The following is a 25,653-nucleotide window of genomic DNA, read 5'->3' on the forward strand; positions in this document are numbered from 1 at the left end:
GGGGCCAACCAAAGATGCACTTTTCTATTTAAAATGTGTTTTTTATGAACATAAGTCTATACTGTACTGCAAGAACAATGAGTACAACAGACCCAACACATCCATGATCTGTTCATTTTTCAGAACCGTCAGCCGGAGTGTCAAAGAATTCAATGGGCGATTCAGAGTACGGGGAAGCCAGTACTCAACTGGGAGAAGTGGAAGCCGGCGCTCATCCGGGTGCAGGGGAACCGGCGCTCATCCGGGTCCAGGGGAACCGGCGCTCGGACGCGTGAAGGGGAAGGCAGCGCCCGGCCGGGTGAAGGGGAAGGCAGCGCCCGGCCGGGTGAAGGGGAAGGCAGCCCTCGTTCGGGTGACGGGGAGCCCTGCGCTCGTCCGGGTGGAGGGGAGCCCTGCACTGATCCGGGTGACGGGGAGCCCTGTGCTCATCCAGGTGTCGGGGAGCCCGGCGCTCGTCCGGATGGAGGGAAAGCTGGAGCTACGCTATGTCTTAGGAAAGACTGCGCTTGGCCTGCTGATGTGGAAGCCGGCACTTATCCGGCTGAAGGGGAGGCCGGCTGAACAATGTGTGTGTTTCTTTTCTCTCTCTCGTTATTTTGAATGTATGTTATGCACTTGCGTCCGAGAGGAAAGCTGTCTCATTCACCTGTATCTATGTGTGATCTGAATGATAATTAAACTTGATTTGATTTGAGATGAACCTCTTGCTCACCGGAAAGGGCTGTTGTGGCCCTGGGGCATTGGTGAGGGAGGAGAAGGTGAAGGGAGATGTTACACCTCTGCCAGTTAAAGGGAAACGTGCCAGTGGACTCTGAAGAGTGGGTGGGAAGGGATGGGATAGGTAGATGAGGGAGTCATAAAGAGCAGAAACTTGCGATCCCTTTCAATAACCACATAGGTGAAAGTGTAGCAAGTGAGCTCACAGGAACACATGCAAACATTTTGGCCCCTGTGGTGGGGGAGGGGGATATCATTGCCTTGCTGTTGCTTGCGTGTGGGAGGGAGAAGCTGGGGGCAGTTTGAGGTCCTAAGTTTTAACTCATTCATTCTTTGGGACTCTTTCTGTTTTCATGTGTGTTTGCGAAGAAAAAGAATTGCAGGATGAATATTGTATACATTTCTCTGACATTAAATGTACCTATTGAACCCTATATGTTAAGACAAGTGTTTATTGCTCCAAACGGCAAGTGGAAAGATTAAAATAATGTGCAAGGCCCTTTAAAAGTGTAGCAGATGAAGGCACAATGTGTAGTAGATGGGCACAATGTGGAGTGATTATAATCACTGGTGAAGATTAGCAGAGGGACATGTTTATTGAGATCAGTGTATCTCACACTTCATGATTTGTTAAAAAGGCAATGATTTATGACGTGTAAGCAACACACATAAAAGTTGCTGGTGAACGCAGCAGGCCAGGCAGCATCTATAGGAAGAGGCGCAGTCGACGTTTCAGGCCGAGACCCTTCGTCAGGACTAACTGAAGGAAGAATGAGTAAGGGATTTGAAAGCTGGAGGGGGAGGGGGAGATCCAAAATGATAGGAGAAGACAGGAGGGAGAGGGATGGAGCCGAAAGCTGGACAGGTGATAGGCAGAAGGGGATACGAGAGGATCATGGGACAGGAGGCCGGGAAGAAAGACGGGGGGGGGGGTGACCCAGAGGATGGGCAAGAGGTAGATTCAGAGGGACAGAGGGAGAAAAAGGAGAGTGAGAGAAAGAATGTGTGCATAAAAAAGAGTAACAGATGGGGTACGAGGGGGAGGTGGGGCCTAGCGGAAGTTAGAGAAGTCAATGTTCATGCCATCAGGTTGGAGGCTACCCATACGGAATATAAGGTGTTGTTCCTCCAACCTGAGTGTGGCTTCATCTTTACAGTAGAGGAGGCCGTGGATAGACATGTCAGAATGGGAATGGGATGTGGAATTAAAATGTGTGGCCACTGGGAGATCCTGCTTTCTCTGGCGGACAGAGCATAGATGTTCAGCAAAGCGGTCTCCCAGTCTGCGTCGGGTCTCACCAATATATAAAAGGCCACATCGGGAGCACCGGACGCAGTATATCACCCCAGTCGACTCACAGGTGAAGTGATGCCTCACCTGGAAGGACTGTTTGGGGCCCTGAATGGTGGTAAGGGAGGAAGTGTAAGGGCATGTGTAGCACTTGTTCCGCTTACACGGATAAGTGCCAGGAGGGAGATCAGTGGGGAGGGATGGGGGGGACGAATGGACAAGGGAGTTGTGTAGGGAGCGATCCCTGCGGAATGCAGAGAGAGGGGGGGAGGGAAAGATATGCTTAGTGGTGGGATCCCGTTGGAGGTGGCGGAAGTTACGGAGAATAATATGTTGGACCCGGAGGCTGGTGGGGTGGTAGGTGAGGACCAGGGGAACCCTATTCCTAGTGGGGTGGTGGGAGGATGGAGTGAGAGCAGATGTACGTGAAATGGGGGAGATGCGTTTAAGAGCAGAGTTGATAGTGGAGGAAGGGAAGCCCCTTTCTTTAAAAAATGAAGACATCTCCCTCGTCCTAGAATGAAAAGCCTCATCCTGAGAGCAGATGCGGCGGAGACGGAGGAATTGCGAGAAGGGGATGGCGTTTTTGCAAGAGACAGGGTGAGAAGAGGAATAGTCCAGATAGCTGTGAGAGTCAGTAGGCTTATAGTAGACATCAGTGGATAAGCTGTCTCCAGAGACAGAGACAGAAAGATCTAGAAAGGAGAGGGAGGTGTCGGAAATGGACCAGGTAAACTTGAGGGCAGGGTGAAAGTTGGAGGCAAAGTTAATAAAGTCAACGAGTTCTGCATGCGTGCAGGAAGCAGCGCCAATGCAGTCGTCGATGTAGCGAAGGAAAAGTGGGGGACAGATACCAGAATAGGCACGGAACATAGATTGTTCCACAAACCCAACAAAAAGGCAGGCATAGCTAGGACCCATACGGGTGCCCATAGCTACACCTTTAGTTTGGAGGAAATGGGAGGAGCAAAAGGAGAAATTATTAAGAGTAAGGACTAATTCTGCTAGACGGAGCAGAGTGGTGGTAGAGGGGAACTGATTAGGTCTGGAATCCAAAAAGAAGCGTAGAGCATTGAGACCTTCCTGATGGGGGATGGAAGTATATAGGGACTGGACATCCATGTTGAAAATAAAGCGGTGGGGGCCAGGGAACTTAAAATCATCGAAAAGTTTAAGAGCGTGAGAAGTGTCACGAACATAGGTCGGAAGTGATTGAACAAGGGGTGATAAAACAGTGTCGAGGTATGCAGAAACGAGTTCGGTGGGGCAGGAGCAAGCTGAGACAATAGGTCGGCCAGGACAGGCAGGTTTGTGGATCTTGGGTAGGAGGTAGAAACGGGAAGTGCAGGGTGTGGGAACTATAAGGTTGGTAGCAGTGGATGGGAGATCCCCTGAGCGGATAAAGTCGTTGATAGTGTGGGAGACAATGGGACAATGTGAGAGATTTATGACGTGTTACTGCTTTCTCTAATACTCATCTCCATTCAGCTCAATATTTATTTAACCAGTCCTGTAGATTAACTTGAACGTGAGTGAATTTTGGCCAGTAAGATGGCAGCAAGTCAAAAAGACACAAGTGCATCATGTGCATTCAGATAATCACCCCATATCACCGATATCCTGGAGAGCAGAATTAGATCATTGTAATGGCCATGATTTTACCAATGAGCAAGGCCCTGGTGGGTTTGGTAACAGAGAGGAATTTTAAAATTGAGTGCGAGCTGTTCATGAACCAATGCACATCAGTGAGCAGAGGGGTATCACTGAATATCACTGAACCTGGATAATGTGAGTTATAACTGGTGCAGCAGAGCTTTGACGGGCAGGGTTGTCTGGCTGATACAGGCAGATCCTGGATATAAAATTCCTGATAAGTAACTGAAAGGGATAGATAGAAACATAGAAAACCTGCAGTATGGACATTTCACAGCCATACCCCGCCCCCCCATTCCTTCAAGACGAAGGCCCACACACATCCACAACATATCGGATGATCCAGAATACACTCAGATTACAATGCATCAACCACCCTATGAGGTAAACCATATGTGCGTTAAAAGGGGGCAAATCTCCAAGTACAATCAAATGCCTGCAGGGATGAACACCACGTGAATATGATACCTTGGGAACAACACTGTATGGCTGCTCTTGTTCAGCTTCAAATGGAGAGTGGCACAAGGAGGAAGTGACCGGCCATCGTTCCCCCTGTGCCCTCATGAATCAGACTCAGGTTTTAATTACTGATATTTGTGAAAATTGTTGTTTTACAGCAGCAGTACAATGAAATACATGATAAATAAATATCGTGAAAAAACTGAATTACCGTACATATATGTCTATTTAACAGTTACTTTAAAATAAGTCATGCAAAATACCAGAAATTAAAAAGTGGTGAGGTACTGTTCATGAGTTCACTGTCCATCTAGAAATCAGATGGCAGAGGAGAAGAAGCAGTTTCTGAATCACTGAGTGTGTGCCTTCTGGGTTCTGTACCTCCTTCCCGATGGTAACAGTGTGAACATGGCATATCCTGGGTGGGGTGATCGTTAAAGATGGACTCCAACTTCCTAAGGCACCACTCCTTGTATATGTCTTGGATACTATGAAGACTGGTACCCATGATGGAGCTGACTAATTTTCCAAGTTTATGCAACTTATTTTGATCTTGTGCAGAAGCCCACCATTTCCCCACCCCCATATCAGATGGTGATGCAGCCAATCAGAATGCTTTGCATGGTACATTTGTGGAAGTTTGAGTATTTTAGTTGACAAAACAAATCTCCTCAAACTCCGAAGGGAACAGAGCCGCTGGATATATAGCTGTATCAATATGTTGTGTCCTGGTTAGGTCCTCAGAGATACTGACACCCAGAAACTTGAAATTGCTCACTTTCTCTACTTCTGATCCTTCCATGAGGATTGTCTAGAAGGTGCGTCTAAAACTCTGAGTATGGTCTTCAAGCTCTTGTACCTCCTCCCCGATGGTAGCAATGAGAAGAGGGGATGCCCTAGATGGTGAGAGTCCCTAATGACGGATGCCGCCTTCGTGAAGCACCACCTTTTGAAGATACCCACGATGGTGGGAAGCTTGTGCCCGTGATGGAGCTGGATGAGTTTACAACCCTCTGCAGCCCCTTTTCACCCTGCACATTGGAGCCTCCACACCAGGTGGCAATGCAACCAGTCAGAATGCTTTCTCCAGTACATATGTAGAAATTTGCCAGAGGCTTTGGTGACATAACAGATATCCTCAAACTCTGCAGCCTTCTTCATGGTTGTATCAATGTGTAGATCCTCTGAGATGCTGAAGTTCAGGAACTGGAAGCTGCTCACCCTTTTCACTTCTGACGCTGAGGACTGATAAAGAAACATAGAAAACCTACAGCACAATACAGGCCCTTCGGTCCACAAAGTTGTGCCGAACATGTCCCTACCTGAGAAATTACTCGGGTTACCTGTAGCCCTCTATTTTCCTAAGCTCCATGTACCTATCCAAAAGTCTCTTAAAAGTCCCTATCGTGTCCGCCTCCACCACCATTGCTGGCAGCCCATTCTATGCACTCACCACTCTCTGCGTAAAAAACTTACCCTTGACATTTCCTATGTACCTACTCCTCAGCACCTTAAACCTGTGTCCCCTTAGGGCAACCATTTCAGCCCTGGGAAAAAACCTCTGACTATCCACACAAACAATGCCTCTCATCATCTTATACACCTCTATCAGGTCACCTCTCATCCTCCGACACTCCAAGGAGAAAAGGCCGAGTTCACTCAACCTGTTTTCATAAGACATGCTCCCCAATCCGGCAGCATCCTTGTAAATTTCCTCTGCACTCTTTCTATGGTTTCCACATCCTTCCTGCAGTGAGGCAACTGGAACTGAGCACAGTACTCCAAGTGGGGTCTGACCAGGGTCCTAAAGAGCTGCAACATTACCTCTCGGCTCCTAAATTCAATTCCACAATTGATGAAGGCCAATACACCGTATGCCTTCTGTCATGGTCCGGTCCATGAAGTCCACATTCCGGTTCATGGACCGGTCCATCGATCCTTATTCCAGGTTTTCCGGTCTTCTCTTGTTCTGTTGGTGCCTTAATTGAGACACATGATTCTCATTTTGGGCTGGCTACATATACAGCTCCTGGATTCAGCTTCAGTTGCTGGAGTGTTCCCTTCCCCATCCCCCTTCCCCCTTCCCCCTGTAGCCCTTGGCTGAAGCCTCGCCTGCTACTTTTTGCCTAAAACCTGGCCTGCGACCTTGGCTATTCTTGCCGTCAAGTTCTACCGCCAGAGCAAGACCGGAGCGTTGCTGTTTCTAGATAAGGAACTGTCTTTAGTTGTTTGGAACTGTGGCTTGTGTCCACGCCTTCGCTAGGTAGGTCCAGCTGTTTGCCACTACCTTCTGTTATGGACCGATTCTGTGTCCATGCCTTCGCTCGGTAGGTCTGGCTGTTTGCCACTACCTAGTGTTGGAAACCGTCTGTGTCCACGCCTTCGCTAGATAGGTCCGCCCGTTTGCCACTACCTTGTGTTAGGAACCGTCTCTTCATGTTCAGCATTCTGTGTATGAGTCCCAGCCCTACGTCCTGTTCCCAAGGAGGGGTCCCAGCTCTGTGTTCTGCATTCCTGTCTCCCAAGATTCCCAAGGCTCTGTGTTCGGCGTTCCTGTCTCCCAAGATTACCAAGGTTCTGTGTTCTGCATTCCTGTTTCTCAAGATTACCGAGGCTCTGTGTTCTGCGGTCCTGTCTCCCAAGATTACCAAAGCTCTTTGTTCTGCGTTCCTCTCTCCCAAGATTACCAAGGCTCTGTGTTCAGCGTTCCTGTCTCCCAAGTCCAAATCTTAGCTTCGTGTCCTCATCCAGTTCTGGTCCCGCGTCCTGCCACCACGTCCAGTTCTGTAGCCTTGCCTTTGGAAGATAAATGTGAGGTCAGTGTAGAACAGGCTGATATGCCAGTATATATTAACATTAAAATAGAGGATGTTCTGGAATTTTTGAACAACATTGGTTTACATTTTGGTTATATTACATTAATTGTGAGGATTGCGTGATGTGGGTTTCTTTAGAAGCTAACTCTGTTAATAAATTCTTTATTATTTCTCTTCTTGGATCCTCATTTCCTTTATCCCTGAGTAAGTTAACTGAAAATTTGGTAGTTAAACATACTATGAGAATTTGGGTACAATCCCAAAATACTTTGGCTTATTGAAATTTTCTCTTTCAAGTCCCATTTTTTCTAACTTTTTTTTAAAATCTTCTATGATATATGTGGCTTTTAAGAAATGGGATAGATTAGGTATTAAATGCTTCCAGGATTTGTTTGTGGAGAGAAGTCTCCTTTTGTTTGAGCAATTGTCAGCTAAGTATAGCTTACCAAAAACTCACTTTTTTCGATACCTACAAATAAGAGACTTTTTACGGTCTCAAATATGTACATTTCCTAAAAGTCCTGATAAGAATCTACTACATGTAATTTTTAATTTGAAATCTTTTTATAATGGATCTATAACTAATATTTATAATATGTTGCTGGGAATAAGAAGTGAAATTTTTAAATTGGTTAACACTTCATCGTTATGCACTCACCACTCTCTCCTACAATTAAAGTGGTCCATAGGGCCCACATGACCAAGGATAAGTTGTTTCACTTTTATGTGGATGTATCTCCTTATTGTGATAGATGTCATAATGGAGCAGCTTCACTCATTCATATGTTTTGGACCTGCCCGAGTCTTGGAAAATATTGGAAAGAAGTATTTCAAACCTTCTTGGTACTTTTTAAAATAAATTTTAAGCCTAATCCTTTGACTGCTTTATTTGGTATTGTTTGAGGAAAGGATATTATTTTGGAGAAATCTGATTGGCACATTTTGGCTTTTATTTCTCTTATGGCTAGGAGGGCACTCTTGCTTAAATGGAAAGATGTGGTTCCGCCCACTCACGTTCAATGGCTGCGGGCTGTGATGTCATGTTTAAATTTAGTGAAGATTCGGTGTTCAATTTGTGAATCTAATCAAGACTTTCAAACATTGTAGGGACCTTTTTTTGAACTATTTTCAAAACCTTTGATTTGCCATTGAAGCACAGATGGTGGCTAATAATATACTTTTTTCCTCTTTTTCTTCTTTACTAATCAGCTTCAGTCTTGGTAGTGGGTTAGTTTTTTTTCCACAGAACAAATTTACTATATTTCAATATTATTAATTAATCAATTTGTATGAATACAGAGTAAGGAGTTTGTATGTGCGATTCAGTATAATGCATTTGATATATTTCTTTCTTCTTGAACTCTGTATTTTCCTATGTAGAAAATTAATAAAAATATTGAAAAAGGAATGAACAACATTGGGATAGATGTCCCTACGGCTGGATGGGATAAATCACACATTACTACAGGAAGTGAGGAAAGAGATTGCTGCATCTTGGTGATTTTTGCATCTTCATTGGTAACAGGAAGATTACCAAACGACTGGAGGATAGTGAATGCTGTTCCTTTGTCATCACCCTGGGAATTATATGTAGACCAGTGTGAATTACATCTTCAGTGGGCAAAGTATCGGAAAGAATTCTTAGAGACAGAATTTACAAGCATTTGGAGAAGCATCATCTGGTTAGGGATGGTTAGCATGGCTTTGTGATGGACAGGTCACACCTCATAAATCTGATTGAATTCATTGAGGAAGTGCAAAGCAAACTGACAAAGGAACATCAGTCGATGTGGTGTATATGGATTTTCTACCCTCACTGTAGACGTCCTCCTGTTTTTCACGTACATTTGAAATGCTTTGGCATTTTTCTTAAACCTACTCATCAAGGCCTTCTGTCGTTCTCTTCAAGCTCTTCTAAAGTCCATTCCTGAGCTCCTTCCTGACAATATTCAAAAATTGTTTCCCTGATAACAAGGTCAAGAATAAAAAATCTCCCTGCACATAACAGAGAATAGGGTAGCACTTTCAGTGGTCGAGTCTTGGCACCGAGATCTCAAAGGTGCCGACAACTTTAGATCCTAGAATTGTCAGCAATTTACCAGGACTGGACTGTCACTGCAGCAGATGAAACATAATCAACAGTAGGCGATATTTGACCATTACATAATTCTAGACAAGAAGTATCTCACAACCCAAACTTTGGGAAGAAATCAATTATTTACCCTTTCCAGCTAATGAGGGCACTTTTGAACTTTTTAGGCACAATTACACAAATAACACAATTACAAGATTCAGGTCATATGAAGGAAATTGATCACTCAATTAAAGTCTTCCAATGTCATTCCATTTGTGGGTTGTTGTTTGTTCCAAATACACAAAATCTGTAAGCTATAATTTCTTCTTCTTTAAAACAGTCCAGAGTTGGCTGTAATTTGGAGAAAAATCAAATCTAGACAGACTTTTTTTTACCTCAGTGGCCACTTTATTAGGTACTATCTGTAAACCACCCCATCTAGCACCGACAAGCATTCCACTGTCAAAGTAACGGATCATATTTCTTCCCATTCTGATGTTTGGTATGAACAACAACTGCTCCCCTTGGCCAGATCTGCCTGCTCTTATACATTGAGTTGCTGCCATGCATTAACGAGCAGGCACACAGGTGTACCTATTAAACTGGCCACTGAGTGTGTGATAAAATCATTTACATGTTTTGTAATTCCAATATGTCAAAGCATGCAACTTTACTTGTTAATAAAATATGATTAAAAATTGAAAGGTATTTACAATTTTTTGCTCTAGAAATTGCTCAATGTTGTGATGGCATAAACCCTCCTAAACTGAAAGTGAAACTTAATTACATTTGTTTCAAGAAGCTCGGAGGATTACGGAGAACTAAAACTTGAAACATTCTTGCAAGAGCAAAATGGGGAAAATCTATCAGATATTTGTGAAGGGGCTCAAAGGAGAAACAACCACCATTGATATTTCACATTCAGAAAAAGAATTCAATGAGATGAAGGTTCTGATGTTCAAACAGAAACTGCTGGAAAAATTGCCACCCAGAAGTTAGATATTTATTCACACTCTTTAAAGAGTATTAAAAATCAGCTAATCTTGGATTAGAACAATTTTGTGCTATTTTCTGCATGTCAGCACCAGTATCTTTATTCCTTAGCAGGTTTGTAACATGATTTTTCTTGTAAAATTCCTGATCATGTGAACAATAATACTAGATACGAAGTCCGCTGCAGAAAGTTCAGCATTGTAAAAACATGACAGTTTCTATTTGTCACTGAAGTAACCGGGTTTCCCTGAAACCATACTCTATAAATTGCTGGCTCTCTCACTGCATTCTATGTTCTCATTTACTCGTACGGTTTACTCCAGTCACAAAAACAACCTCACATGCTCTGTTATTGTACTGTACTCTCCTCAAAAACATTCCAAAAATGGTACTGCTGCAGCGAGCAACAGAATCTTGGGTGAATTGAAGGGAATACAGAAAGAATATCATGGATGAGGGTAGGGTGAGTGTAAAAATAGGTGTTGGATATGTAGTACAAACTCAGTGAGTCAAGCACCCTGCTATACTGTGCTGTATCTCAATTGCTCCTGAATTTTTCTTGCGGTTTCCAGTTTGCTGGTGAGGGAAGGTTGTTTGTCAATTTTTGTTATTTATAGTTTTTTTTATATAAATTCTATTGTATATCTTTTTTCTCTGGTAAATACTTGAAAGAAAATATATCTCAAGATAGTACATAGTGACATATCTGTACTTTGAGAATATATTTACTTTGAACTTTGAACACTCAAACTCCAATCTCAAGAACAGAAGGCTTTATCTGCTCTACCTTCAACATCTAATTGCAGACACAGTCATAGAGCTACTTTCTTTGTATGTTAGTGGTGAGCACAGTTAAACAAAGAAATGCTGAGAGAGATAATTGTCCTTTCAGATACCTGAGGAGATAGTGTAACAAGACCAAAGCATGAACTTTTGAAAATAATAGGATGAAAATAGGTTAGACTACATTGACTGAAATTTGCACTCTGGTTTCCCCTAGATGTCATAAATCAGCGCTTGAGTGTATTACATCTGAACTGGATCAGAGTGTTACTGAACACTTTAGACTTTGTTTAACTTTGGGAATTCAGCATTCTAGAAATGAACTATTTAATTTTAAAATAAAAAAATGCTGGATGATTGTATTTAAGATGGATGGAGTTGTGGAGGAACTCAATGAGCCAAGCAGCATCCATGGAGAGAAATAGATAGTTGACATTTTGGGATGAAATTCCAACATCTGCAGTCTCTTGTATCTTCCTGAATGGAGTTATGTTTGTTTTCCTCTTTTCTTTTTTGTTTAGTTCAAGTGGATGATCTCCGTCTTCTCTTTGCAAATAATCAACTGGAAGATAATAAAATGTTCTCTGATTACAAGCTGAAGGATAAATCCACAATAATGATGGTGCTGCGTCTGCCTGGAGGAGAGAGATAATGCCAAGAATGCATAGAATGCTGAAGCCATCACCAGATCTGCCGTTCCTCAATCAATGGGAATATTTACCTCGATGCTATGATGACAGAATGAAAATCCAGTAATAAGCTGCATATCCCTACCAGCTTTGTCTTTTAAAAATACTTTAAATTGACTCTGTTTGTACTTTATGTCCAGGTTAATTACAAGGTTTGCATTATCCATCAATTTTATTTAGTTTCCTTATTTGAAAACTGTACAAGAACTGGCTCTTTCAGTCTACGGTCTATTGGTGCAACATAGTACTGTAGTGGTTAGTGCAGTGCTTTACGGTGCAAGACACACAGGTTCAATTCCTGCTGCTGCCTCTAAGAATTTTGTTTTGCATTCTCCTCATGATCGCATGGGTTTCCTCCCACCTATCAAAGATGTACGTGTTAGTAGGTTGGTCATTGTAAATTGATTAAACTCAGAATAAATCTGGGAATTGCTAGGCACTGTGGCTTGAAGGGACTATTCTGCGCTGTAGCTCAATAAATAAATAAATAAATGATATTTGCTTTCTTGGGAAAGTCTACAGAAAGTAGTAAACACAAATTTATGTTATTGCAAGAAAATTCCTGATGATGTTCCAGCAGTTGTTTCTTTGGTTTCAAAATAAATGTATCTTTATAACGCTTTCCATTATTGAAAATGATAACTTAAAGTTTACATAATGTGCCTTTGCAAATTGATCTCATGCTTTTATCTCATTGCTAATAAATATGCCTAAAACTCTCACACGTACATGTAGCACATGTAAATTGCTTCTCAATATATCCTTCCATAATTATTATAGATAATGTTTAATTGGACAGCAGCTAGTGAAATTAATGGATTTAAGTGTTGAATAATATGGTAGAAATCATTAAAGATTTCTTTCAGGTTCAATGTACATTAATCAACATAAGACAGTGGCAACATAAAACACAATCATTTCACCTTCTAAAAGTGCAGATCATTTCACCATGACATTCAGGAAATGAATTTGATCAAATCTAATAGACAAGCAGATAACTTCACTAATAGATAAATAATTCATTATAGAACTATAAAAGGGCTCCTTCAGAGGAAAGTGTATATACAAAAAAAAACACACAGGCAATCCAGGCGAAATGTAATATTTGATTTAAATGTGCAATTCCCATGGAGCTCAGCAATCCTTGATGTAATGTTCCAGTCAAGTTGAGCGGCATTCAAAAGGCAGTGCTGGGCTCAGTGGTGTACATGAAACACTATAAAACTGATCTCTGTATGTGCTGATGGCATGGGTTTTACATGCATCTTCCCCAATCTATTCAGCTCTGAGGGTTTAATCCGTGATTGAAATTTATCAGGTTTGAGCCACTGTAGCGAATGGAGTGATTGATGATTTCTGATATTTGCTTGCCATTTGCAGCATGTACATCCAGGGTCAAGGCCTCAGAAAATCCACCCTGTAGTGCAGCAGTTAGTGTAATGCTATAACAGTGCGGGTGACCCAGGTTCGGTTCCCGCTGCGGTCTGTAAGGAATTTATATATTCTCCCCGTGACCACGAGGGTTTACTTCGGGTGCTCACACATCCCAAAGATGTACGGGTTAGTAGGTTAATTGGTCACATTGGTTTAATTGGTCAGCACTGGCTCGATGGGCTAGAATGGCCTGTTACCATGCCATATCTCAAAATAAAAAAAAATAAAAAAATTCCCCACAGGAAGGATGCAAAAGTAATGATTTTGGATGCTTTTTGAACCTGTGGTGAGAAAACTGATTTCCATTGCATATCTTCCACTATCATTGATCTGAATGTTATCTAATGTCAGTGAACTGTTAACATAGAACGTAGAACATAGACATCTACAGGTCATTACAGGTCCTCCAGCCCACAATGTTGTGCCGACCATGTAACCTACTCCAGAAACAGCTTAGAATTTCCCTACTACATAGCCCTCTATTTTTCTAAGCTCCATGTGCCTATCTAAGAGTCTGTTAAAAGACCCAATGGATCTGCCTCTACCACCATCACCGGCAGTCCACGCACCCACCACTCTCTGTGTGAAAAATCTACCCCTGACATCTCCTCTGTACCTACTTCCAAGCAGCTTAAAACTATGCCCCCTCATGTTAGCCATTTCAGCCCTGGGAAAAAGCCTCTGACTATCCACATGTTCTATGCCCTTCATCATCTTATACAGCTCTGTCAGGTCACCTCTGATCCTCTGATCCTCTGATCCAAGAGAAAAGGCCAAGTTCACTCAACCTATTTTCATAAGGCATGCTCTCCAGTCCAGACAACACCCATGTAAATCTCGTCTGCACTCTTTCTACAGTATCCACATCCTTCCTGTAGTGATGTGACCAGAATTGAACACGATACTCCAAGTGGGGTCTGACCAAGGTCTTATATAACTGTAATGTTACGTCATGGCTGCTGAACTCAATACCATGGTTGATGGATGACAACACATCAGACATCTTCTTAACAACACTGTCAACCTGTGCAGTAGCTATGGACACAGACCCCAGGATCTTTCTGATACCTCACACTACCAAGAGTCTTACCATTATTATTATATTCTGCCTTCAAATTTGACCTTCCAAAATGAACATCTTCACACTTATCTGGGTTGAATTCCATCTGCCACTTCTCAGCCCAGTTCTGCATGCTATTGAAGTCCCATTGTAATCACTGACACCCCCCCCCCCAGACTATTCACAACAGCCCTAACTCTTGTGTCATCTGCAAACTTACTAACCCACCCTTCTACTTCTTCATCCAGGTCATTTATAAAAATCACAAAGAGAAGGGGTCCCAGAACAGATCCCTGTGGAACACCACTGATCGCCGATCTCCATGCAGAATACGAATCATCTACAACCACCCTTTGCCTTCTGTGGGCAAGCTGAGTCTGGATCCACAAAGGAAGGTCTCCTTTGATCCCTACCTCCTGACTTTCTGAATGAGCTTTGCATGGGGAGCCTTATCAAATGGCTTATTGAAATCAGATACACTACATCCACTGCTCCATCTTCCTCAATGTGTTTTGTCATATCCTCAAAGAATTCCATCAGGCTCATAAGGCATGACCTTCTCTTGACAAAATCATGCTGACTTTCCCTAATCAGATTATGTCACCCCAAATGTTCATAAATCCTGCCTCCCTGGATCTTCTCCAACAACTTGCCCACAACTGAAGTAGGACTCACTGGTCTATAACTTACTGGGTTAGCCTTACTCCCTTTCTTGAACAAGGGAGCAACATGTGCAACCCTCTCATCCTCTGGTACTTCTCCCACCGTTATCGATGATGCAAAGATCATCGCCAGAGGCTCAGCAACTGTTTTTGTTCCATTACACTCTGTCTTCATACACATAGGGTGTGTATTCTCTGGAACCACTGAATTGTTGCTTGTCTGTCCTGCAGTAATAAATGCAAAGAGTTCAAATGCATTGTTATCTTTGTTACGGGCATTTATATAGAACAGGTTCTGCTGTCCCACTGCAAGTTAAACTGTATTGGATGAAGCCAGTGATACTGCTCCACAAGCATTAAACAGCTGGATTACTGAAAAAAGGAACAAAATATCCCAGCGTAGAATTGTTCCTCAAAATCTGGTAATTAAATTATGAATTTTCATGATCTTGTGATCTTGAAGAATGATCTTGTTGTTTGCGTGGTATCAGAATCAGGTTTACTATCACTGACATATATTATGAAATTTTGTTAACTTAGCGGCTACCATACAATGCAATACATGATAATATAGAAAAAAATAAATAAGTCAATTACAGTAAGTATATATGTGTATTAAATAGTTAAATTGGAAATAGTCTTGTTTAAATTTAGAAAAAATATCAGAGGTGTCACTTTTGATCCTTCGATTACATTTGAAGAGACTTAGAGGGCATTTATTCGACACTTTCATATGATGTATCTTGATCTTTTCCAAATCCTTTTTATTAAACTAAAATATATGGACAGAGGAGCGGAGTTAATGACATTAAAGATTGTATTTGGTGTAATATAATAGGCCAGCTTTGTTTTGTTTTGTTTAGTTTAGTTTTTGCCCAGTTTAGTTTAGTTTTTTTTTCTAATTGGGGTTTTTTTTCTTGATAACTTTTCATGTTTTTTCTTATCATGTTTAATTATATTAAGAGTTTGGGAGCCTTAATATACCTGCATTATCTGCAGTTTTTATTCACATACGTTAAATACCAATAATGTAATCCCAATCTCTTTGTACTAGTATTGTTGCTCTGTTTATGCATTTGAAAATTAATAAAAGGATTAAAAAAGAAAGAAAGAAAAATAGTGCAAAAACAGAAATAATAAAATACTGAGGTAGTGTTCATGAGTACTGGTATATGTTTCTTTATGTGTTTCAGGTAACTGATTTGCACTTTTGGTGCTTAAAAATGTGTCTGTCTTTTTGTAATAATAAAAACAAATTCTCAGTGTCACAGAAATATAAACCTCACCCAAGCATTCTGATTTCCTGAACTGGTTGGAAATTTGATGTAGCAGATTCAATTTGAAAAGGGCCTATTTATGGTCTATCCCTTCCGTAATCTGTATCTGGTTTAATTGTTAGGTATAAAAGAAAACAACAAATGAATAAAAATCAAGAAGTTCCTGTCGATGATTTTTAATTTAGATCTACTCGGTTAGGTGTGTTGGGTTCTGAAAAATATTTACTGGTTTTTAGAATCTGAAACAGAACTCACTGTTGTCCTAAATATCTGTTTGTGGTGTAAGTGGATTAGGGAACAGATCTGACAAAAATGCCTTTACTTTGCCAATTTCCAAAGCCACTGATTTATTGTTTATATACAGTAAAGATACCTAAAGGACTTTGCAAACACTTGAATTTAATCCTAACATTATAAGGTGGACACCAATTGTCAAGAATTACAGTGTACATACTATGCAAAGTTATAGCAAGTTTCCTTGTTCGACTGTGTCTAAGATAACATAATGAGAATTAAGATAAAGATAATAAATTACTGTACGTTGTATTAATGATACTCAGGCTGCTTTTAAGTTTTACATTTTGTTTGCATGAACTATAACTTAAACACTTATAAAACTTGATCCTATGTATTGAAGAACAGTGGAGCATGTATCAAGCTTCAAATTCCTTGGTGTCCACATTTCCGATGATCTCACCTGGTCCCTGAAATCCTCCATGCTGATCAAAAAGGCACAACAGGGCCTTTATTTCCTGTAGAGCATCAAGAAAGCTCACCTTTGTCTAGGATAATGACAGACTTTTACTGCTGTACCATTGAGAGCATACTCACCGACTGCATCTCAGTGTGGTATGGCAATTGTCCTGTATCAGTCTGCAAAGCAATCTAGCGGGTGGTGAAAACTGCCCAGCGGATTATCAGCACTCAATTGTCCACCATTGAGAACATCTATCATAAATGCTGCCTGGGCAGGGCAAAAAGCATTATCAAGGATGCATCTCACCCCAACCACGGACTTTTTACTCTCCTCCCATCCGGTAGGCGCTACAGGAGCCTCTGCTCCCTCACCAGCAGGCTCAGGAAGAGCTTCTTCCCTGAGGCTGTGACCCTGATGAACTTCTCATCACAATCCTAAGCAATATTGCACCCATATTGTACTGTCTCAGTACTTTTATATTTGTATGCTGTAGCACTTACTTTTTATTCGCAGTTACTTTGTAAATAACATTATTCTTTTGAACTTCTGGTTAGATACTAATTACATTTCATTGGCTTTGTATCTGTACTCGGCCCAATGACAATAAAGTTGAATCTAATGTAATCTAATTTATCCTGTGCTACAGAAAAATAAATGTAATAGTGACACCGTGTCAGTAAATGCAAACCAGAAAGGCGGTTTTATTTTGGCTTGACCCATTTCTTGACCATTTCACCATTGATGACTGATGTGTATTGTTTTTCAATCTACTTTTGCTCCGAGTTCATTGGTAGCATTTTGTTTTTTTTTCATATTGTGTCATTACTTACAACTCTGCTAAACAGATTTAATAAAAACATCACTGCTCGTACCATATTTTAATGTAGTAGTGTGTTTTATCAATCGATTTATGTCAAACATTATTCTGATGTCTAAGCATATCTGTTTTTAGGCTGAATTATCATTTAAAGATAACAAAGTTTCTTGTAAATAAAACATCTGATGGCGAATGGAAATTGATTATCAATGCAGAAAGTTTGTCTTTTGGTAAGACTTTCAGTGTCCAGAACAGTTAAAAATATCAACTGAAAGTTATAGTCCTAGATTTTTCTGTATTTTGCCATGTTGAAATATGATAAACTAAAAGCTAATGCTTACTTAGTTGTGTATAATCTTGTCTAACTTTCAAAGGGTAAATTATTGCTGCTTTGAGCTTTAAACAAATACAAAAGGACTCTGTATTTACCACTGTATCAATATTAAAATCAGGTTCATTATCAATCTCTATTATGATGTATAATTTATTGTTTTGCACAGCAGTGCAGTGTAAAAACATGGAATTACTATAAATTACAAAATAAGTAGAAAGTGCAAAAAATGAATAAAATATAACGTTCATAGACTGTTCAGAAATATCATGGTGGAGAGGAAGATTCTGAATCGTGAGAGCTAAGTGAGTTGCGAGTTAATGAGAGTTCAAAATTTAATGATGCTTGTGGTAAGAGCTTCACATAATATCAGCTTATATCAGATATACAACCCCCATTGCATGGATAATGTCTACACTTCTCAGAGACAACATGTGCCAGTACCTCCAGTAGAACTTTCTCTTTTGGTGTGTTTTCCCCCAGCCATCAGTCTGTGGTTTTGTATTGCCATGTGCTCTTGTTTGTTTTCATGCCCCATGTGCTCCCGTCCACGCTCCTGCTCTACTCCGGCCCTGTATTACTGAATACTCCGCCTCTCACCTGTTTCTCATTATTACCTGTTTAGCTGCCACTTCTGTCTCTTCTTCTTCTTCTTCATTGGGTTTTTATGGCAGTTGGCAACCACGCGGTAGTATTACTGCCATCTTCAGGATTTATTGTCCTTCATTGTCCATTCACTTTAAAGCCGTCTTTCCAGTCCCATCGCCCTTAAATAACTAAACAACCATTTCCTCCCCGATCACTCTCCCAACATTCCAATAAACCTTTAACACTGTTCTCTACCAGTCCTATTTTGCGTAATTGTTGTAACCTTTGTTACCTTTCCTGTGCAAATTTCCGGCATGAAATAAGGATATGCTCTACTGTTTCAGTCTTCTGACATAGACCACAAAAACCTGTTGGATGCTTATTTATGATGGCCAGAGTACCATTAAGGTTGCTGTGCCCAATTCTCAGTCTATTTATATTTACTTACTCCTTCCGCTTTACTCCCCTACTTCTTCCCATATCTACTCTGTTCTGAAATGAATGTAAATGTCTTCCTTTTATTGCTCTATCCCAATGCTGCTGCCACTGTTGATTTATCCTTCTCCACACTATGCTCTTCCCCTCTGATTTTGATAGTTTAATATTGACCTCTAGAGATCCTTTTTTGACTGCTGCTTTTGCCAGCCTATCTGCTGTCTCATTTCCCATAATACCCAAATGTGCTGGAACCCACATGAATGCGATATTTTTGCCTTGTGTAGCCAGTCTTGAACTTGCAAACAGGATTTCATAAAGCAGATCCTGGTGACCTCTAGCTGTACCCGCCTTAATGCTTGCAAGGGCTGTTACGTACCCCGTAACTGGGTTGCCAAACCAGCAGAAATGGATCACTCAGTTGGAGTCTGGAGTACTAGAACTAAGAAAGTTTTATTAAAGAAACAAGCAACACAGTAATCGAAAGGATAATAAATGCAACAGTTCAGCAATGATAAACACACATGTGCACAGAATTAAGATAACAGCATCAATCAAGCTCTATCGTTGTCTAGGGGTAAATGACCAAATTTCAAAGTGACTCAAAGTTCAGTCCAGTTAGTAGTTCAGTTCGCAGTAATCGTTGCCATGGCGATGGACAACGTGGGGGGAGAGAGAGAGCGAGAACAGGAACAGCTGATCATTCAGACACGGCTTCACTCACAGACCAGCGGGATGGCTCACAAGCAGCTTTTTGGGCAGGTCCTTGGTGATGTCACCTGAAGTCACCGACTGTGACCCCTCCTCCAGATGCGGTCGATCCTCTGCAGTGAACCCGGCACCCAGGCAAGGGCGGACACACACCGGGTTCCCGCTGATCATACCTTTCCACCCTGGCCGTTGTCTGGTACTTCCCACCGACTCGTGAGAAGCGTACCGCTTCCAGGGTCTCTTTACCTCGGGTGGCGTGTGTGTGCTGCCTTAGCGAACCGGTCCCTTTTTATCCCCCTGCTGGGGTATCGCCTGTCCATCACTTCAAACAGTTCAAGGTTCAAAGGGGGAAGCCGCTCCAGACAGCTCTCTCTCCCCCGTCCCTTCATTACACATCTCCAGACGCTGCTCCATTGTTCCTTATCTCTCCTTCCCCTGAGGGCAGGTGGCAGACCACTTGCTGATGTCACTGATGCTAACCTAGGCCAGCAAACATCTTAATTTTATGTGTATTCTCGTCACAGGGCCGATACAGAATCACTACATATCACAAAATTATTACAATCAACCTGCTCACTCCAATCTAGTGCTAACAATATGGCAAACATTTCAACTGCTTATACACTCAAGCAATCAGGTGTTCTCTTGCTAATCTCCACTTGATAACTTGGTACAACAATTGCAGACCCTGTTGCACCTGTTTCTGGATCCTTTGATCCATCAGTAAAAATCTGTATGCCTTTAAATTTACATTCCCTATAACTATGATATTCGCCGAGTATATCAGCCGTCTTATTACTGTGTTTAATCTTAAGCAATTCCAAATCTACAGAGGGATTTTCTAATACGCAGAAAGGTCTGACAGGCCCACCACACTTGGACAAAACTCTTTATCATATACACCCATATCTTTTGTTGTTTGCTCTCCTGTCCAGACAAACTTTCTTTTTGTGACCTCTCCTTCTCCCAGCATGTCTGCAACACCCTTTTTGTCGGATGGCTATCACCAAGCCCCCTTAAATTAATCCAGTAATTGGCCTCCAGCTGTTTACGTCGCAGCCCCAATGGCATTTCATTTGCTTCAACTTGGAGTGCACACACTGGGGAAGTTCTAACCGCTCCCAAGCTCACCCTTAGAGCCCGAGCTTGCACAATATCCAGTTCTGCCAGCACAGATTTTGCTGCTGACCCGTATACAATACTTCCGTAGTCTAATCTTGATCTTATCAATGCTACATAAATATACTTCAGTGATGCAAAATCAGCACCCCATTCCAATCCAGCAAGACACCTCATGACATTTATCACATTTTTACATTTACTAACTACGTATCTAACATGTTCTCTCCATGTTAATCTCAAGTCAAAGTGCACTCCCAAAAACCAAAAACTTTCAACTCTCTCCAGGTTACTCCCATACAGATTCAAATTAAGTCCCCTGAACTTTTTCCTTGTAAAGAACATGGCTTTTGTCTTCTCCACTGAAAATTTAACACCCCACTTTGTCCCCCACTCTTCAACTTGATTAATTCCATCTTGCATTTTTGTGACTACGTGTTCAATATTTCTCCCTCTTTTCCACAAAGCCCCGTAATCTGCAAACAATGACCTTCCCACTTCCGTTGGAATATTTAGGAATATATCATTTATCAAAATGGAGAATAAAGTTGGACTCACTACACTCCCCTGAGGCGTCCCGTTTTCTACAACATACTGGCTTGATAGCTCTGATCCTATCCTCACCTGAATAGTTCCCCCGTTTAAAAAGTCCTTAACCCAATTGAACATTGCCCCCCAATTCCCATTAAATGTAGCTTGATTAGGAGCCCCTCTTTTCATAACATATCGTAAGCTTTCTCAACATCAAAAAAAACTGCAACCACTGTCTCTTTATTTACTTGAGCTTTCCTTATTTCATCCTCTAGACACAACACTGGATCCATAGTATTCCTTCCTTTCCTGAACCCGCTTTGATACATAGCCACCATACCTCTACTTTCCAAGAAGTACTCTAACGTCTCATTTATCATACGTTCCATAAGTTTACATACATGTGACGTCAAGGCAATTGGCCTGTAGTTTTCTGGCCTGCTGGCATCTTTCCCAGGTTTCCTTATTGGAATAATTATTGCCTCTTTCCAGCTCCCTGGTATTCTCCCTTCATCCCAGACTTTGTTATACAGAAGCAGTAGTTTCTCCAGACTTCCTTCACTCAAGTGTTTTATCATACTGTAACATATTTCATCTTTACCTAGCGCAGTCTTTCCTGTTTTATCTAGTGCCTTTCTTAATTCTCCCATGCTGAAAGGGACATCTTGCACACTGTCAGGGTTAGTTTTCGTACATAAAGCCTCCATATTTTCAGCTTTTGTTCTCCCTCTGCCTCTTCTTCCCTTCTCAGATAAATTATCGGAACTATGTACCATAACAAATGTGTTTGCCAACAACTCTGCCTTTTCCTTACTTGCTACTGCAGGCACATTTCCATCAACCAGAACTGGGTACCTCCACTCTCTCCTGTCCTCTCCCATCCTTTTTATCATCCCCCACACCTCTCCTACCTGAGTTGTGTTTCCAATTGAATCACAATACTTTCTCCAGTGCGTCCTTTTAGTATGTCTTATTGTCCTCCTTACTACTGCCTGAGCTTGTTTGTACTGAATCATATGTTGGAAGTTATGAGTTCTTTTAACCAGTTTACATGCCTTATTTCTATTTCTCACTGCTTCCTTACAATTATCATCCCACCATGGTATTATTCTCTTCTTTACTCTTCCTTTACTTTTAGAAATGGATTCTAATGCAGCTGATATTATACCTTGTTTTAATATGCTGTCAAGTGTTTCTACGTCCATTCCATCACTGACCTGACTTAGATATCTATCACGTTTTTCCAGAAATTTCTCCCAATTGGCTTTCTCAAGGATCCATTTCCCACCTGTATTCTCTGAGACCAATGAAGCAGAAATATTTACCTTGCACCAGATTGGGTGATGATCACTCCCTGCAGTTCCTTCTTGGTACACTAACCAATCACGCACTGATGCAATGGAGTTTGATACTAATGTAAGATCAAGCACAGATTCTTTACCTGTATTAACATCAATTCTAGTACTACTGCCATCATTTAGGCACACTAGATACTTCTCATCTAGCAACTCCTCTATTACCCGACCATTGATGCCTGTTCTGTCACTCCCCCATAATACATTATGTCCATTGAAATCCCCACACCAAACAATGTTATTACTATTCTGCCCTTCTATCTCCTCAAGCTTGTTTAACTCTAGTCTTTTGCTTGGATTATAATAATTCACAATCATCAACTCTTTCCTTTCAGACCATACTTTTACTACCACATACTCTTGTTCACTTCCTACACCTAGTATTCTATAAGAAATACCTTGCTTTACATAAGTTGCACATCCTCCTCCTCTACCCTCTCTCCTGTCTCGCCTTACTGCCTCATAACCATATAAAACACAATCTAAATTAGGTTTTAACCAGGTCTCTTGGATACACACAACATCTGACGTTTCTCTCCTACTCGCTATAAACTGCTTGAAATCTTGTCCATTAGCAATCAGGCTTCTTGCATTCCATTGAAGAAATAGCATTATCAGTAATATCAACCCACACATACTGTCTCTTGACTTGACTGTACCCTGAGTTCATCGTTTACTTCTTCCCATTTTAATCCTATCATACCCAAATGGTGCTCTGCAGCTTTCACAATAATCTGAATCCTTTCAGTTTTAGATTTGACCTCATACGTTGCGTTTACCACTCCTGCTATAAAGGTCACCAGTTTCTTCTTCTCTATCCATGCATTCTTCTTATCTTGCCTTCCTTTAGCTGCCGCTTGTTCTTTGCTACACCCTCCCTCATTCATTTTCTTCTGTCCTGCCAACTTGACTGCCTCAGCATATGAGACTTTTTCCTTCACCCTTATCTGCTGCACCTCCACCTCTTTTTTCAACACTTCACACTCCCAGTACGCTACACTATGGTTACCGCCACAATTACAGCACTTTGGTCTCACTCTCTCTCCACATTTTCCGTATTCATGTTCCGTTCCCCACCACACCTTGCACATCTTCTCTTTCCTTTGCACACTTTGGCCAGATGCCCAAACTCCTGGCAATTGAAACACATCATAGGTTTTGGTATATATTCGCTTACATTGTATCTTAGAAATCCAAAATATTGAAAGTGGGCATGCAGGTACAGCAGGCAGTGAAAAAGGCGAATGGTATGCTGGCATTTATAGCGAGAGGATTCGAGTACAGGAGCAGGGAGGTACTACTGCAGTTGTACAAGGCCTTGGTGAGACCACACCTGGAGTATTGTGTGCAGTTTTGGTCCCCTAATCTGAGGAAAGACATCTTTGCCATAGAGGGAGTACAAAGAAGGTTCACCAGATTGATTCCTGGGATGGCAGGACTTTCATATGAAGAAAGACTGGATGAACTGGGCTTGTACTCGTTGGAATTTAGAAGATTGAGGGGGGATCTGATTGAAACGTATAAGATCCTAAAGGGATTGGACAGGCTAGATGCAGGAAGATTGTTCCCGATGTTGGGGAAGTCCAGAACGAGGGGCCACAGTTTGAGGATAGAGGGGAAGCCTTTTAGGACCGAGATTAGGAAAAACTTCTTCACACAGAGAGTGGTGAATCTGTGGAATTCTCTGCCACAAGAAACTGTTGAGGCCAGTTCATTGGCTATATTTAAATGGGAGTTAGATATGGCCCTTGTGGCTACGGGGGTCAGGGGGTATGGAGGGAAGGCTGGGGCGGGGTTCTGCGTTGGATGATCAGCCATGATCATAATAAATGGCAGTGCAGGCTCGAAGGGCCGAATGGCCTACTCCTGCACCTATTTCATATGTTTCTATGTTTCTATGTTTCTATAACTCCTTTGGAAGCAACTTATCCTCAAATTCTACCAGAACGGTTTCAGTCTCCTTTTTCTCTGCTCCCCTTGTCATTCTTTTCACTCTCTTCACTGAACTATTCCTCACCCTCAAGTTCTCCACTAGCTCCTTCATATTAACACTGAGGGGAATCCCAGATATCATCCCCTTGCAACCATTGACCATTTGTGCTCCAACTCTTACAACCCTGGACACTTTAACTTTCCCAACATTAGTCACCTTCATTGCCTTCTCCATCTGCTCTTCAGTTTTACATCCTATCAGCAGGTTTCCATCTGCTAAAGTTCTCGCATGGTTCACTTCCTCTGCTTGTCCTCTAATGATTTTTGTTAGCTTAAGCGGATCGATTTACTTTACTCCCCCTTCCCCCTCAAATCTTATCACTGCATTTAGCAATTTTACCCTCAGGCCCTTCTCCTCAACTTCTCTTCCCTCACTTTCTGATCCACCTACACTAGACCCACCTCCTTTCTTTCTCTTCCTACCCATCATCTTCCTGTTCTTAGTCCCTCTCCGTACCTCTTCCCACTCATACTCCGTGCTATTGCTGTCACCATCAGTCTCCCTCCCTGCCATCCTATCAGAGTTTGCAAGGGACCATGAACGAATATCGTTCCGGACCTATACAGGCAGTCGGTCAATATTCCCACAGAATGTCCCCCACAATACCCCACAGCCAGCAGCTAACTCGTAACTCTGGCCCAGCAGTTGGAACTTCAGCAGTCGCAAAATCAGCCACAATCTCCAGCCAGCCCCGCTCCACTTCTGTCTCATTGTGCTCCACCTATCATCTGCCTCTCTGTTTATTGCTCAGTGTGTTTTAGTCCTGTGTTTTCACCTCTTTTTTGCCAGGTTGTAGCAGTGAATTTTCCTGAGCCTTTCCAGCATTCGTATCTGTACTCTGTCTGTCTGGATATTGACTCTGCCTGTTTCCCGATTCTGGTTTTTGGATTTCTCTGGACGTTTTGATCTCTGCCTGAACTTTGACGATGACTTTGTTTGTACCTCAGGATTTGTTACTCAACTAATATCACTGTGTGCACAGTATTGGGTCTGTGATTGGATCCCTGCTCCAGCACCCTGACAGTTTGATTGTAAACTAGGAAACACCCATTCAACTGAGATGTCTGAATGTGCATGAATGCAGCTCGAGAGACAGAATTATCAGGGAAATTAACATTCATTTTGGGTGTATGGAGTGTTGGTGTGAAGCTCCAGGTGTTTGAAATTT

The 25,653-nt window shown here is 41.7% G+C and overlaps 3 protein-coding genes across 11 annotated transcripts in view; 2 read left to right on the plus strand and 1 right to left on the minus strand.

Annotated features, from left to right (window-relative positions):
- LOC134345382 (nuclear autoantigenic sperm protein-like) overlaps positions 1-1,153 on the plus strand; it is a 74,346-nt gene extending 73,193 nt beyond the window's left edge. For 5 of the 6 annotated variants that reach the window (XM_063045949.1, XM_063045948.1, XM_063045950.1 and 2 more), the window contains one exon: positions 124-1,153. In XM_063045949.1, coding sequence (XP_062902019.1) covers positions 124-275 — 152 coding nt within the window. In that variant the 3' untranslated portion in view covers positions 276-1,153. The remainder of the gene's footprint in view (positions 1-123) is intronic. The other variant, XM_063045946.1, reaches the window with a different exon arrangement.
- The window catches only part of LOC134345385 (uncharacterized protein DDB_G0292642-like), a 402,893-nt gene that overhangs the window by 243,792 nt on the left and 133,448 nt on the right, over positions 1-25,653 (minus strand). The gene's annotated exons all lie outside the window — the stretch shown is intronic.
- Positions 9,863-11,846, plus strand: LOC134344822 (uncharacterized). Its single transcript, XM_063044928.1, has 2 exons — positions 9,863-10,004; positions 11,314-11,846. Exons 1-2 carry the CDS (start codon positions 9,863-9,865, stop codon positions 11,436-11,438), a joined length of 267 nt encoding a protein of 88 aa, XP_062900998.1. The 3' UTR covers positions 11,439-11,846.

Source organism: Mobula hypostoma, chromosome 4 (assembly GCF_963921235.1).
Source record: "Mobula hypostoma chromosome 4, sMobHyp1.1, whole genome shotgun sequence".
Lineage (NCBI taxonomy): Eukaryota > Metazoa > Chordata > Chondrichthyes > Myliobatiformes > Myliobatidae > Mobula > Mobula hypostoma.